Source organism: Balaenoptera acutorostrata, chromosome 9, assembly GCF_949987535.1.
Source record: "Balaenoptera acutorostrata chromosome 9, mBalAcu1.1, whole genome shotgun sequence".
Classification (NCBI taxonomy): Eukaryota; Metazoa; Chordata; class Mammalia; order Artiodactyla; family Balaenopteridae; genus Balaenoptera; species Balaenoptera acutorostrata.
The window spans coordinates 89668382-89684298 of NC_080072.1; the positions used below are offsets into that span (position 1 = coordinate 89668382).

The 15917-nt window shown below is 38.0% G+C and overlaps 2 protein-coding genes across 6 annotated transcripts; one reads left to right on the forward strand and one right to left on the reverse strand.

Annotated features, from left to right (window-relative positions):
* Positions 1-1034: 1034 nt before the first annotated feature.
* NKAPD1 (NKAP domain containing 1) lies at positions 1035-8925 on the reverse strand. 4 transcript variants are annotated; one of them, XM_057552104.1, is made up of 7 exons: positions 8273-8925; positions 7568-7644; positions 6956-7042; positions 5619-5719; positions 3928-4077; positions 3003-3056; positions 1035-2262 (listed from the first exon to the last, which is right to left on the reverse strand). In XM_057552104.1, exons 3-7 carry the CDS (start codon positions 6962-6964, stop codon positions 1755-1757), a joined length of 822 nt encoding a protein of 273 aa, XP_057408087.1. In that variant the 5' UTR covers positions 6965-7042; positions 7568-7644; positions 8273-8925; the 3' UTR covers positions 1035-1754. The 4 variants fall into 4 exon arrangements, with proteins under 4 accessions (XP_057408087.1, XP_007173014.1, XP_007173015.1 ...); XM_007172952.2 differs by lacking the exon at positions 6956-7042 and having other exon boundaries at positions 8820-8925; XM_007172953.2 differs by lacking the exon at positions 6956-7042 and having other exon boundaries at positions 1035-2259.
* A 14-nt stretch (positions 8926-8939) lies between these two features.
* On the forward strand, positions 8940-15672 carry PIH1D2 (PIH1 domain containing 2). 2 transcript variants are annotated; one of them, XM_007172956.2, is made up of 6 exons: positions 8943-9191; positions 9969-10171; positions 10790-10913; positions 11291-11536; positions 12318-12583; positions 14376-15672. In XM_007172956.2, the coding sequence occupies exons 2-6, from the start codon at positions 9995-9997 to the stop codon at positions 14505-14507; spliced, it is 945 nt and encodes a 314-aa protein (XP_007173018.1). In that variant the 5' UTR covers positions 8943-9191; positions 9969-9994; the 3' UTR covers positions 14508-15672. The 2 variants fall into 2 exon arrangements, with proteins under 2 accessions (XP_057408086.1, XP_007173018.1); XM_057552103.1 differs by lacking the exon at positions 10790-10913 and having other exon boundaries at positions 8940-9191; positions 11338-11536.
* The last annotated feature ends 245 nt before the right edge of the window (positions 15673-15917 follow it).

The window sequence follows — 15917 nt, forward strand, 5'->3', positions numbered from 1 at the left end:
AACTTCCTGGAGAAGCCTTGTCCCAATGGCCCATCTTCCTGAGTCTGTGCTTAGAATCAGTACTTTTATAGCACAGAAACAATGCTAAAAAAAAAAAAATCCATGTAGAAAACTCCTTCCCACGAAGATTTCACTTGCTCCAAGAACAAAACAATTGCTTTAGGTTAAGAGGTAGTAATTATATAGACTATTCCTCCCTGCTTGGGCCCCTAATAATCCCAAAGGTAAAAATATACACCATGGGACATCAACAATTGAGTACCAAAGCATTAATATTTCAAATAAATATCCCAAAAAGTAGCACCTGCTTATAATCAAGGGATAGGGAACCTCTGGCCAACCATGTATTTTATGACTAAGCATTTTATTAGAAATCTGTTCTGTAAAGAGAACAAATTTAATAGTTAAGAACTACAAAATACTACCACCTCATGGAATGTTGTCATAGTCTATTGCTGGTGTCGTACAGTCATGCTACCATGAAGTATTTCTGTATTACACATAGGGAAAGTAAGGCCAGGGAGGTTGACTTACCTGCTCCGGACCTCATAACCAATGAATGGCAGACCAAGACCAAAAGTCTGCACCTTCAAGCTTTACTTCACCCATGAAGTGACGACCAAGAAAAAACAATGTCACTTGATCTGCCTTAATGAAAAAAATTCACATGTTCTGCCAGCCTTCTTCCAGTGATATTTTGGTTTCTTAAGAATTAACATAGTAGGGATCACAGTATATAGCAAAGGGAAATAACAAGGTCTCTGCTTAGTGCTTTAATCCAAAGGCAGACTAGGAAGAAATGGATATGTCCCTGAGAAGCCTATTTCATTTTGGAACTGATTCAACCTAGTTTTAGGAAAAATCTAAAGTTCATTAACAGATTAAGAAATGAACAAGGAAGACAACACTTAAATAGCTGTTGCTGCCCTGAATCCTGTTCAGAGCACCATTAGCACAACTAATGCCTGATTCTTCCTCATTTGGTTGAGGACTTACCCAAGAGAAGTGAAGAAATAATTCTGAACACAAGTGCATTTAGGCAATAAACAATGGAACTAGAAAACCTTTTACTATCCAATTACCATGTTTAGGGGTATACTGAGGGTAGCCACAGACCCTGCCCAACAGGGAAATTTGTCAAAAACTCCTAGTCTCTTTCAAGAACAGCTGTCTATGGATGTTACCATGAATGGAAAATGTTTGTTCTTATGCTCCTTTCCTCATCAAGTAAACTGGACCACACCTGTGGGGTCAAAATCCAGAAAGATGAAAGCACCAAGGCTAAAGACAAAAAAAGTCAAGTTGTGGCACCTACTATGTAAACAGACAAGAGCAACACGATGTCCCCTTATCATACCTTGTATACAGCACTAGTTCCAATCCATCTCTTGACCCCAGCCCTTGCTTTCCCCAAATTCAACATTCCAATTGGTATACCCAGGTCATTACTGGATTCAGCTTTCTGGGTCCTTTAATTTGCTGCATATGCACTCTACGCTAAATGTGATTAATCACAAAAAATAATCTCTTCAAGAAACCTTCATAACAAAATAACCGATTCCCTATTAACAATAAGAGGATCAAGTTTAACAGGCCAAAATAGAAGACAAGAAGTCTGTCAGAATGTATATAGATGGCACAGGACAGCTCTGACCTCAGGCCCCCTGTGCTGAGCAATAGAGTCACTGGCAAATCCCCAAGGTGTAAGAGCTGTAAATATCCAGAGTCATGCAGGAAACATGTTTCTTTCTCATTTAGTCATCCTCTGAACTCTCGGCAGACCTTTCATCTGTGGCCACTTTCCAATTTGTGCGTTTGTTTGTCCTCTCCTGTATTTCATTGTTAACTACAGGGATGTGGGCTTTTTTCTCTCTCTTTTTCCTTTTGGTTTTCTTAGTGTCTCTTTCCTCACTTTCCTCAGAACTGCTGGATGCAGAATCATCTGACTGGGAAGTGTCACACTCTGCCTCTAAGAATAAAGCAGATTTCTTGAGAGATTTTTTCCTGGATTTTTTCTTGCGCTTATGTGGTTGTTTCCTTTTCCTGGTACTAGAAGCCCCAGTTTCTTCTGAGAACTCACTTGAGGAATCTGCTGTTATATCTGTGGCTTCCTTTTTGCTTTTCTTCTGTTTTTTGTGTGACTTTTTTTTCTGCTTTTTTTTGTGGGATTTCTTTGACTTCTTGTGTTTGTGAGATTCATGGGTAGATGATTTTACCTGGAGAGATGTTTTCTTCCCATTGGTAATATCTTGCTGATCACTACTAATAAAAAAGAAAAACTGCTTTACTATAGAAAATAAGTGTATTTATATAATTTTTATATTCTGCTTTCTAGATGGGAAGTTGGGGTTAACATCTGAATTTTAAATCAAAACTGATATAATGTTACTATGAGACATTATCACTGAGTTTTTGTTTCCTCATCTTTAAAATGAAGATAAAAATTCTAATCTGCCATACTGAGTTACTGTATGGAACACTATATATAAAAACCTACATGCTATAGATATGCCAAATATCAGGGAAAGGCAAAATACCAATCATCTCCCAACTAAATCTCCTATTATTTCTCTGCTTACATTTTTAATGGCAAATGTTGTATACTTTATAAAAATTACTAACTCGGGACTTCCCTGGTGGTCCAGTGGGTAAGACTCCAAGCTCCCAATGCAGAGGGCCCAGGTTCAATCCCTGGTCGGGGAACTGGATCCCACATGCATGCTGCAACTAAGAAGTCCACATGCCGCAACTAAGAAGTCCGCAAGCTGCAACTAAGAGTCTGCTTGCTGCAACTAAACATGGCGCAATGAAGATCCCATCTGCCTCAACTAAGACCCAGTGCAGCCAAAATAAATAAATAAATACTAAAGTGAGTTTGTAAATCATTTATACATATACATATATCCATTCTTTAAAAAAAAAAATTAAGAACTCAATTTATAATTCAGACTGTGTACTAATCTTACTTTCTAACTTTTTTTCAGTAAGCGTACTTGCCTTACCTGTCTGTTTCAAATTCTTCAGGGTATAACTCTTTATATCCACTGTGACCCCATCTGTAAAATAACATTTTATTACATGTATTGTTAAAGCAATGCATACATTTCTTAAAAATTAAAGACAAATTAGACTTAGGAGTGTACACATACACAGACACACAGAACAAAGAAAAAAGAGATATGGTAAAGCCAACACCACATTTACAGCTCGGTAACTTGGTTACATTTTCTGTACTGAACACTCATTTCAGACACAAAGGATTCCTTTGTCCATTTGTAAGAAAACTTGCCATTTTCTTCCTTAAGAAACACTAACGAACTTTTATATTCTGCTCTTCAGCTGTGAAGTACTTCTCCAAAAACACTTCATAACAATGCTGTCTACCTTGGGACAACTTTTTTTAAGTAACAACTTTATTGAGATGTAATTCATATACCATAAAATTCACCCTTTTAAAGTGTACAGTTCAGTGGCTTTTAGTATTTTCAGAGTTGTGCAACCATCACCACTAATTTCAGAACATTTTCATCACCCCCAAAAGAATCCATTAGCAGTCGCTCCATTCCTCCGTCTCCCATAGCCCATGGCAACCACTAATCTACTTTCTATCTCTATAGAATCATATCATGAGTGGCCTTTTGTGTCTGCTTTTCTCACCTAGCATAATGTTTTCAAGGTTCATACATGTTGTAGCATGTATCAGTATTTTATTTTTACTGCCAAATAACATTCCATTACCATCCCATATACCACATTTTTTTTATCCATTCATTAGTTGATAGACATTTGGGTTTCCACTTTTTTGGCCATTATGAATAAATATGCTGTGAACATTTCTGTATTAGCTTTTGCAGAGATAATTAATTTTTAAAAGTACACATTCTCAGGCCAAATACCATTAATAGTCACAGGAATTTAGTCACAAACCTGTCTGGCATGTTAGCTTCATAATCATGTAACTTCTTGTTCCAGGATTTAACCTTAAGAAAATCATCATCCAGTGCCCCAGAAATTTCATTCTTTGGCCTCCAATAGTCTCTTTGACTTTCTTCATCAAAACCATCACTACGCATCCGGCTATAAGAGAAAACAGAAGAACTTTTAGATAGAGAAGCAATCTGTGAGGTTACTTTATGGAATATTATGCACAAAACTCACTGAACAAGCTAAGGCGAGACCAAAACAACCTGATACTTAATGTTAAAAAAAATTTTTGTTAACATGATCTGTTCCTCTCTATTAATTTGTACAGTTAGGTGTTCAATGAAAATATGATCATCACTACCCGTCCTATTGCAGAGTATAGACGAAATGACTTTTCGACTGTGGCATGCTGTACCTCACTCACTGATCCTCAAAGAAAGAAGCAGAGCATAATCACAGCTGGGGACATTTCAAACTGCCCTAGAGATTCTGAAATACACTCCCTTCCCTGAACACCAGCAACCTGCTGTAGTTAAGTCAGAGTAACAGTGGGAGCAAGGTGTAACCCATGAGTAAATTGGGGTGGATAAACAGTTGAGAACCACCGACCTAGCCTGTACTTACAATATCCACTAACCAGTCACTAAGCCAGTTAATTGGTTATCAAAAACATTTGAGGACCTCCTATGTGCCTGCCAGGCACTGTTCTAGCTGCTGGGACTATAATGGCAATTGAGACAATCAGAAACCTGCCCCTCAAGAGATTATGTTTTAAAGACTTATTCATTATGACAGGCATTAATAGTCCACTCCAAAAGAACAATATTTTGTTCCTGGAAATGCTGCTTGTAACTGAATAACCAATACAAGACAAATCATCATCTGCACTAAGTACTTCCAAATTCTCAAAGAATCATCTTCAGAGAGAAAACAGACTGACAAGGTATTTATTTTTATGTTGAGACTCTGCCTTCTTTACCATGGATACCCTGAATACTTTCTTGTCAAAAGCCATTACACACAGCCAATCACACTCCAAAGTCCACACACTGCGCAGGCACACTCTCCTTAAATATCTCACTATTAACTATTTCCCTGTGTGGCTTTAGAAATCAGCATTATTACTTTATAATCATTTTTCATACACACAGATCTATACTAACAGGCATATGAGACCCAGGAGATGTTCCCAATACTCAGACATTCCTATAGCTCCATAGGTAAGACAACTAAGCCTGCATAATCCTTCATATCCACACTCAAATTATTAAGAAGGTAATGTGAAAGGTTGTGTGACTAAGATAGTGAGTAGATGGGGCTAAGAAAAGGCTGAGAGAGAATGAAAGACTAATAGGGGAAAGGTGTGAATGATCAGCTAAGTGACCATAAGATACCTATAGAAAATCTTAAGTTAAAAGCCATCAGGTAAGGTCAGAATCCACAGAATCCTTAATGTCTACAATTGTTCAAGGCAGAATTTTTAAGTTCTCCATTGCAAATAAGTGCAAAGAGTGGGGCCATGTGCATCATAGCCATTACCTTTATGATTGGGTCTAGATTTATTGAAGAGGAAAGGCTTAAGGACTCACAGAACTGAATTCATCTATCTTTAGCATACCATAATGCTTTTAAACAAAAGTTGATGATTCTGAATAAGATGAGAATTATTTTGGTTCTCAGAGTTGCAACTTCACCTTGAACTGCTGGGTAACATTTTCCTTTTCGTCCCCCGGTATGCATCTTCCATCTGTTTCTCCAGCTCTCTTATTTTCCACATATCTGATTCCTCCTGAATCTGGATTTTTTTTTTAAAAGGAAAGAAATAAAAATGTTACTAAAAATAACACATTACATCACCAAAAAGTAACTGAAAATACGGTCTGCACTAATTATTGGATTACAAACTGAGTTTTGATCAGGAACCTAGGAAACAAAATCTGGTTTCTCTAGAGTGATTAAACAATCCAACCTAGTAAATCTCAAATATGTAGAATTCTGCAGCAACAAAAGAGCTTTTTAACCCCTGCATAGACACACTTATCACCTTATTAACTAAGCAATTATGCTGCAATTAGCAAATGATAATCCCTTATGTTTCTAAAATGCTTTATGATTTTAACTATATCATCTCTCTATTGAACTTTAAGCAATCTTATAAGGAAAGCAAAGCAGGTACCATTATCATATTTTACTGAGAAGAAACAAAAGCTCAGAGATTTTTACCAAAGTCAAAAAGCTAGTAAGGACAGGTCTTGAAACTTTCTAGGCTAAGTCTCTTTTCACAACATAATAATTTTTGTTAAAAACAAAGCAAAACAAAACAAACAGCATGGGAACTGTTAGAGAATTTCCTGAAAGGCAGAGTACAGCTGCACAAAGAACAATAATAAATTTTATTTCTAAGTCCTCCTGTAATATTTTGTTAAAGTTGTCCTAGATTTATCTTTTTTAGCCACTGCTTTCAAATCTAAGCTCACCATCCAACTGGGGTGGTTTAACGCAATTGCAGAGGCTGCTTAGGTAACAGTTATACCCTCACTCACAATGAGAATATCAGGTGATATGACAGTAATAACATTAGTGATCAAACTAGTTGTACAGTTCACCAAAGAAAACCAAACAAGGGTGCTTGACCCTTGTTTCATTATATGTGCTCTCACAGGTGACCTCATCTACTCTCGTGACCTCTATCATTTCCTGTATCAGTAATCCCCAAATCTTTATATCCAGCCTCAACTTTTCTCCAAGTCTGAATTGCAAACTATTTGGACATCCTATAAGCACTTCACCATCAAGATGTTCAAAACCAAACTAATTACCTTTCCCAGCACACTTGTCTCTTTTCTTTAGTTCCCTAACTCAATTAATGGCATCATCATCATTCACCCAGTCACACAAGATGGTTATATTTGATTCCATAATTATCACTATTATCCAATCAATCATCAAGTTCTTCGAACTCTATTGCCTAAATTCCTCATCTCTATCCCTACTGTCACCGTTTTCACGCAAACCACTCATCATCTCTCACCTGGAACATTGCAAATGCCTCCGAACTGGTCCCTCTGCTGTTTCAATCCATCTGATCTATCCCCTACCCAGCTAACAAGTCATCTTTCTAAAATACAAATACAATCATGTCAAACCCTGCTTAAAAATATTTGATGGTTTCTTTATTGCCTACAGGAAAAAGTCTAATCTCCAAGCATCACAATCCAACTCAATTTACCACTTGGGCCTCGTCCTCTGCCACTACCTCCCACATTCTCTACTTTCTGGATGCATACAATTTCTTGCCCCAAATGCTTCATGTTCCTTGCCATACACTAGTACATGAAGTTCCCTCTGTCCTGAATGATCTTTTACACCTGGTAAACTTGATCCTGTTCATCAAGAACTAGTTCAAATATCAGTAGTTCAAATAACACCCATTATGTGAAGCCTTTCCTAATTCCCCAAGGCAGATTTCATTATTCCTTCCTCAGTGCATAAAAGGACTTTGTGTATGTCTCCATTAAAATACTTATCAAACTATATTCTAATTATTTTATTTATCCCTGTCTCTCCTAACTGTATCAAAATAATTCCTAGCACACTGGATGCCCTCATTAAGCATGTGGAATAACTAAGCTGTACCTCTCACCTTATTGTGAGCATCTGTGTGCCGGATGACGTTCCTCAGGAGGACTTTCCCCAAGGGAACTCGGGACATTCTTCAATCTGAAATGAATCAATAAGTAACATTTAATAATAATTTATTTTATTACCTTATCTTTTATTACTATGTTATAATGAAGCATGAGATAAAGGAAAGATCACTGAACCAGAAGTCAGAGGTCCTGAGGATTAGTTTTTCCTTCACCATTAAAAGGGGAAAACACCTGACCACACTACTGTGAGGATGAAAGGAGATAATGTTCATTAGAGTTCTTTGAAACTGCACCAAATTAAGTGCTTTCAAGAGACCCATTTTATTTAATCCTCAAAATAACTATGTTTTATGAGGCAAGTATCTTCATTCCTATTTTGTAGATGAAATTCCATTAAAGCCATAACTTGCCCCAGGCCACATAGTCCAAGGCAAACAAGGTTCAGACTAGAAATCAACTCCCGAATCCCAAAATTAGTTTGCAATTAAACACCTAGATTTGAGAGTGTCAGGACCACAAATGTCAACAGTAACAAAAACTGACGCCTAAAAACATTAAATGCAGAGGTGCCCTAAATTTCTTCATTCAAGAGAATTTTATGTTCTATTTTGTACAGAAGCCTCCAAAAAAACAGATGACAGGGATATTCACGTGTGTAGCCAGCAGGGGCTTTGTGCACCACCCCAACACTCACTCACCCCTCGATCCTGAGGAAATCAGGCATCTTGTTAGTGTGAGACGAAGAACCACTCCATTACAAGATCTCCTCCGACCCAGAAGCCAAGCAAAGGCAGCTCTGCAGCTTCACCCGAGTCCTTCGTGAAAACGCAGCCTTCCCACCGGTTATTCCGCCCTCACCCGTGGCCCAGGCCACGGACGCCTTTCCCCCAGCCCAGGCCGACAGGCAAATACCTCTCCGGACTCAGGCCGGAGGCTGCTCCGGCGCGGAATCCGGACGGCCTGGTTGGCTGGGGCATTCCCCGCTCACGCTCCTCTGGGATGGACCGGGGGGTTGGGTTTCGCTCCCCAAAAAGGATGGGGACACTTTGGACGGGTACGACCCTCGACTGGGCCCCAAGATGTATCTAGAGTGGCTGAAGGGGGGGTTGAGGCTTCCAAGTGGAAGACAGAAAAAATACCCCCATCTTCGTCACCGGGACCCCTGCCCCCCAGCGGCCACGGAGCTCCCGGTAACCTTCCCTCCAAACGCCCTCCCCACACAAACACACACAAACACACCCATACCGTGCGCCGCAGCCTCGCGTGGCGGGGGTGGGGGAGGAAGCGGTCTGGGAGAAGAGGGTGCCGACTTCCCTTCCAGGCCGGAAGTCGTGCTCTTGAGAAATTCTTCCCACCAACAGGAGTCCCAGAGACTCCCACAAGAGAGTTTCCAGGACACTCTAGAAGTCGACAGGTGTAGAAAGGGAGGCGGGCGCCTTCCTGGAAAAGAAGTGGGTCGGGCTCAGCCGAAAAGCAAGCCCAGCACCAGAAGAAGATTCCGGAACTGGATGTAAAAAGACCTTTCTTCCTGGAGCTTTCCGGACTCAATTAGATGTTGTACCAGTCTGGTTACCCTGGTAACAGGCGTCGCGGTTTGTCAAGAAACCGAGAGAAGAGGTGGGTTCGCCGACCTCTGGAAAGATGATTAAATTTCTCATTTAGTCTAACCCTAATGTAGTATTTGGAGAACCCAAACCTTCTCTTTTCCTCACTCTGTGGATGCTGTGGGACACTCCTTCATTGAGGGAGGGCGGTTATTCAAGTGGTAGAATATTATTATTCTCATAGAATGCTTACCAAGGGTTCCACCCTCTCTGTATTACCTTACTTAATCCTCACGATAACCCTATGAGATAGGTATTATCGTCTTCATTTCGAGGAGAATAAACTGAGGCACATATGTAAATTAATTTCTCAAGATCACACAGCTAGTAAGTGATAGAGCTAAGACTGGAATCTAGGCATTCTGGCTGCAGAGTCCATGCTTTTAACTCCTAAACTATGCTGAGGATTGAGAAAGTCTCATGTGGCCCTCGACCCACACAAAATCAGGAACTGGATAGGCCCCAGTCAGCCGATACCCGGGTGCTGGAACAAGAAAATCCCAGGAAATACAGTCTTTAAATGACTGTTCTGTCCTCTCAGGGCTTGTGAGGATCTAGGCAGAGGTAAGGCCTTATTATCTGAGAGAACATCTTGAGAATGTAGGAAAAGGTATTAGATAATTAGAGAATAAGGAAAAGATAAAGTGGTGCTGATCCACAATCTTTTACACACAGGGGTTAAGGATAGCTGCTAACTTCAACAAAACAGTTCCTGAACTGTTCCTCCTCCCCCAAAAGCAGAAGTGAATCAATAGACTTTTTTCCTTCCTTAAGTCATGTCTTTCCACAGACTTAAGAGGCCTATTCATCTCAATCATGGAGTCATCCTCGAAGGGTCTGCTCACCCAAGTTACTCAATTCTGGAACCTCCTAGATGATCTGGCTGAAAGTAACCCTGAGAGCTATGAGAAGTTCATTCAACAGCAGCTGAAAGAGGGGAAACAGCTCTGTGCTGCCCCAGAACCACAGCTCTGTCTACAAACCAGGATCCTGGTATGTAGACTTGGTGCCCAGGGAAAGGGAAGTCCTGAATGAAATGGTCCTGGAATAACCAGAGAATGGCTTACCTTTAGCTATTACTACTTTAACACAAGAACACTTGAGGGAAACTGCCACTCTGAGTGGAAAATTAAACGTAGTGTGGAAGATTGTGTTGAAGGAGTAAGAATGGGAATTTCATATTTGATACATTTTGGAGATCTCAAAATGAGCCATTTTTCTGCGAGGGTGAAAATTAAAAGTAACATAATTATTTAAAGGAGAATAATAGAGTTGGAGATTTTCCAAATAAAGAAAACTTATTTGATTGGGGAGGTAAGGAAGTGGTGAAATAGGGTCAAATTCACCTGGAATAGCTTAGATCAATTCCCCCACCCTCCTCCCACTTCCTGTGGGAGCAGCAACTGGATGCTTAATGAAAAGCCAGCAGCTTTAGGGAAATCAGGTAACAGTAATTTCTTACAGTTTTTCAAACGCAGTTTAAATCCATGGAATGACTTATTTGGAGCCTAAAGTTCTCACTCTTCAAATTCTGTGATGAGTTACCTTTAGGATATTATTTAAAATTTAAAAAACTAGGTTTTGAGATATGCAAAATTATTTGCTTTCTAGAAACCGAAAGAAAAAATACTTTTTATCAACCTATGTCAGTGGAAAAGGATCCCAGCTCCCCAGTCAGCCACTCATCCAGTACCTCTAAGTGTTGGCAGACCAGAAGATATGTCTGAGACATCAGGTACATAGAACTATGGGAGAGAAAGCACATTTTAAAAATTTTGGGGGAAATAAGCAAGAACCAGATTTTCCTTGGTAAAAGGCATTACATATTTTATTTGGTCATAATATACTTAATGACTGATAAGTATACCTTTATGAAAATTGAATACTGTTTACTTTTCTAATAATATGAGCTATTTTTAACCCATATAAAATGTCAAGAAATGCTCTAATTGGAATTTTGTGTATATAGCACCATTGTGATTGTCTCTGAAAATATAGGAATAGAATTTATACTTTTCCAGCTTTATCAGGGTATGGCTTAATATATTACCTGATGATATCATTAGTGAAACAAATCATTTTCATTTCACACCCTCTGAATTACACACACAGATGTTTACACAGTCATTGATGTTGCCTACCATCCTGATGTTCTCCAGGCAGCAGAAAAAGACCAAGTGAAAAAAGATCAACTAATACGGATGGCCATGAAATGCATTGAGGAAAAACTCCAATTCACTCTCTCAAACTCTTACCATGTTACCAAATTTAGAATAAAAGGACGTGTTCACAGAATGAAACAAAATCTGATGGGAAACCAAACTGATCCCACAGATTTAAGAGAGAAAATGAGAAAGGGTAAGTTAATGAATGTAATGGAAAATTAAACTGATTTAAAATGGTTTTTTGCCTCTGGTGTACATTTTACAGATTAGAAGTCTCAATTGCAAAAGATGAGAAATTTAAGATAGAAAAAAATAAATGTTAGATATTAGAAATATTGACATGTCCTAACATGGATGGACCTAGAGATTATCATACCAGGCGAAGTAAGTCAGAAGGAGAAAGACAAATACCATATGATATCACTTATATGTGTAATCTAAAATATAACACAAATGAACATATCTACGAAACAAAAACAGACTCATAGATATAAAGAACAGACTTGTGGTTGCCAAGGGGGAGGGGGGACAGGGAGAGATGGATTGGGAGTTTGGGATTAGCAGATGCAAACTATTATATATAGGATGGATAAACAACAAGGTCCTACTGTATGGCACGGTGAACTATATTCAATATCCTGTGATAAACCATAATGGAACAGAATATGAAAAATTATATATATGTATAACTGAGTCACTGCTGTACAGCAGAAATTAAACACGACATTGTAAATCAACTATACTTCAATAAAATTTTTTTTTAAAACTTAGCATGTCCTTAAAGATGTTTAAATCCTGCAAACTTTTAAACCAGATTCTTTGGTTTAAGAGTCTTTTAAGATTTCCCAAACCGATTTAGCTGCAGCTTTATCTGCCATCTTGGCTAACGCTACATCTATTACAGTTCATCGCCTGATAGTACTTGATGTTGTTCATTGATTTTGTGATTTCATCTTATTTTTTTTTTCATAAAGAACTAACCCTTGAACAGATAAGAAGCAGTACTGTGAGCAATTCAGATCAGTTTCCTCAACTTTTACTGCCAAAAGACGAAGTTTCAAGTAAAACAAGGTGTCTGATAGAAGAGATTTCTAGTACAGAGATTGAAGTGGAGATGAAGAGACCAGCCTATGAATTAAAAATTGTGGCAGATCAGAATGAGAAACCTCTGAAAATTGAATTAAAAGTTGAACTACCTGGTATTAATTCAGTATCTCTCTGTGACCTTAGTGTTTCTGAGGTAAGTTGAATAGATAATACTGTACATTTGTATCAGTCAATATTCACTATATTATGCTTTAGTAACAAACTCCATAATCTCAGTGGCTTACAATAATTTGCTCAGGTTACATATCAGCTCAGCCTGCTTTGCTCCATGAGTGCTGCACATTTTAAGATACAGGGGAAGAAACAATTCCCAATTTAGGTAAGTCATTCTCATGGAAGAGGGAAAAATCGAAATGGCCAAACCATGCAATAGATCCTAAAACTTCCTCTCAGATATGGAATATATTACTTTTACTCACACTGTACTGATCAGAGTAAGTCACAAGGCCAAGTCCTACATCAACAGGGCTGGGAATCACATTCTTCTCACAGGTAGTCACTAGAAGTTACATGGCAAGGACGTATAATCCTCTTGTAAAAGAAGAGTAACAATTCTACAGTCTACCACAGTCCACACTCTTGGTCACAAATATTTGCTTCTTTCCCCAGAACGACACATCCAATCCCAGTATCAGGCTCCAAAGTCCAGGATTTTGCCATCATAATCTGCGTTAGACAAAGTTTGCCTGAACTGCAAAGACAAGTTATTCCCATAACCCCATGCACCATACAATGTGGAATGGGGAGAGGAAAACCACAATTAAGAGTCTCAATTCAGAAACTGGAAAAAAATGTGAGGCACACAGTAGTTGCTGATGCACGGCAATTCTGAAATCCTGTTAGGCAGATACTGCGAGGGTCCCTTTCCTGGAGATACAGGATGTTCGTGCTTAGGTCCCTTGACAAGGTTCCTTGATTACCTAGCCTCCTAGTTCCATTGTTTTCCATGACTTTCAGCTCCATTCTTTGGGACGTTTTTCCTTTTTCATAATCTACTTTAGCCACATCTGAAAAGAGCATTGAAGAATATGCTGTCATTAGGTGCTGAGCAGCTTACTCAGCCTGTTTGCTGCCCGTGGAATGTTGGGGTCGAAAGATTATTTTAAATTAGTTTTAGTCCAGACTGGTAGCACTTTCTTTCTTTGATTCCAGTCAGTGCTACACCTCTCAATTCTTTTTTAGACATGTTCATTTTTCAATAGCCTCTTTTGACTTAATTGCTGTCACCTGGGCCAAATGTAAGGATTTAATGAGGTCCATCTTAATCCAGTTAGAGGTTTTAGCAAAGGGTATAAAGACTTATGATTTAGTATTTGCCTCTAGGCAGCTTTAATCAGCCTTTGTTGATAAAGAAATAATTTCTCAACTTTACTGGTTGAAAATAAAAATTAGTTCCATTTTTCATTCCTCAAGTCTTAGAATTTCTGGGCTCTGTATATTCCCTTTCAATTCTGTATTTTCCCTTGCAAACTGAGAAATTCTTTTCTAAGCTCATCTTTTTGTAGTTCCTTGTTAAATGTGGCCAATAGAACCAACGCGTGCAAATAACATTCTATTTTCCCACTTCTGTACCTAAAGCCACAAATTAACCAGGTACATTATGTCTTCCAAATTATTGTGAAAAGGGCTTTGTCACCATTAAGTTTCCTTGCTGTTTGCTGGTCAGCCCCAAAGTCAATGCCACATAATTTAGGATGGCAACACCCATCTTCTGGTACTTTATCAGTTAACTTTTGATGTACTGAGCAGCAATAACAACCTCAAAATCTCAGGGATTTACAACAGCAACTTTATTGCTTGTAAGTGGGATCCTCTTCTTATGCGAAAGGAGTGAATAACTGGGAACGATAAACAACACAAATTTTAACCAGGAAATATTTTTCTATTTTCATCTTTAAAAATTTCTCTTGGTTTATTATTCTTAGGATGACTTATTGATCGAGGTTTCTGAGTACAGATTACATCTGAATCTTCCAGAATCTGTGGATACTGAAATGACTACAGCAAAATTTATCAAAGAGAAAGCTACATTAATTGTCACAATGCCATTGGTGTAAGTTAAGAGCAACGTGTATTTGGAGTTTTTGGTTTTCAGTGATAAAGTCATGTGAATTAGAGGGCCTTCATTATGGATGAAGAGGTTTATCTTAAACACTAGTTTTATTTTCTAAGAGTTCCTTTTGATGGAATGAGATTTTCTCATCAGCCGTTTTCTTTTGTTTTGTTTTGCTTTAATTCTTTCTCCTTCTCAAGTTAACTTAGCATCAAGCAGAAACTACTGAAAACAGTACTGCCATGATATACTTATTTCAAAGATATTTGTAATGGTGTTAAGTAACTTAAATATCATTTGGGAAAAGTCTGTTTGCCTCCAAGTATTCAGTAATACGTGAGAATTCTTGCTTTACCAGTTGAAAAACAATTTTTGTCTCTAGTAAATTTTTGCATCAGGAATAAATCCCACACTGTGAAAGAAGTTTTTTATTACCAAGATGTGCCTTAGCAGTGACAGTTTCCTCCAGCTATAAAGATGTAGGGCCAATGTAATAGTATGCAAACCTTTGCTTCTATTAACCTCTGTACTTCTATAAAACAGCTCTGGCAGGAGTCCAAGCCACCCAAGCCTACTTACCTTTTAATATCAGATATGGACTTGTCTGTGGATTAGATACAACGATGCAGTAACAGTAATTGGATGTTATTACACATAAGACACAAAGTACATCCAACTCTAATTTAAGAAAAAGGAGCTGACTTTGGGACCAGTGCCTTTCTCCTAAGAAAATAATTTTTAAAATACAGAAGTGATGTACTTTTTAAACTCCCATTCCTCTGTCAGTTCATTGTTCAGTACAAAAGTATCAACTTTCCAATTTATATGCTAAGGAACATTCACATCAAACTTTAAACATCTCTTGTCTTTTCTAGATATAAAACAACTTCCTTGTAATTATTAGTTTCTAATTCAACATAAGGTCTTTAAATAAAGTTCTCATTAACTTTAAAACTTTTTAACTTTAGAAACTAATGTATGTGTAATAGAAATAATTGAAATGTGACAATTAAAAACAAATATAATTTTCTTAAACCTGGCCTGGACTTGAATTTTTCTATCAATAGGGTAATTTATTGTCTGAAAGTTTTCTAGAACTATATGATGTCCTAAAATTAACAAACCTATTATATTCTCCTTATCCCTCAAAAAAACTTGGAATGCTTTGACCTTATCTTTGCTTCTACAAAATCACTGTGGAAACTTATTTCCTATAAACTCCCATACCTAACTATATAGAACTGGCTGACTCTACTCTTGCACTCTCGCACTTAGGTGTTACTTATGCCAGCAGCTATGCAATTGGGTACTTATTAATAAAATGAGTACAAGATCTGACATGCTTAATGTTAAAATGTTAAATTTATATCCTAGTTATTTTCCAAAATACTTTCACTTATATTCTAACATCTCC

Bases quoted from the DNA above. Each gene is read 5' to 3' on its own strand.
- NKAPD1 (XM_007172952.2), bottom strand. From the start codon at position 7,636: ATGTCCCGAGTTCCCTTGGGGAAAGTCCTCCTGAGGAACGTCATCCGG. The intron at 3,057-3,927 runs GTTTGTGACTAA...GTTATTTTACAG, and splicing joins GAAGCTAACATGCCAGACAG to ATGGGGTCACAGTGGATATA. The intron at 2,263-3,002 runs GTAAGGCAAGTA...CTTTTTTATTAG, and splicing joins GAAGAATTTGAAACAGACAG to TAGTGATCAGCAAGATATTA.
- PIH1D2 (XM_007172956.2), top strand. From the start codon at position 9,995: ATGGAGTCATCCTCGAAGGGTCTGCTCACCCAAGTTACTCAATTCTGG. The intron at 11,537-12,317 runs GTAAGTTAATGA...TTTTTCATAAAG, and splicing joins AAGAGAGAAAATGAGAAAGG to AACTAACCCTTGAACAGATA. The intron at 12,584-14,375 runs GTAAGTTGAATA...TATTATTCTTAG, and splicing joins GTGACCTTAGTGTTTCTGAG to GATGACTTATTGATCGAGGT.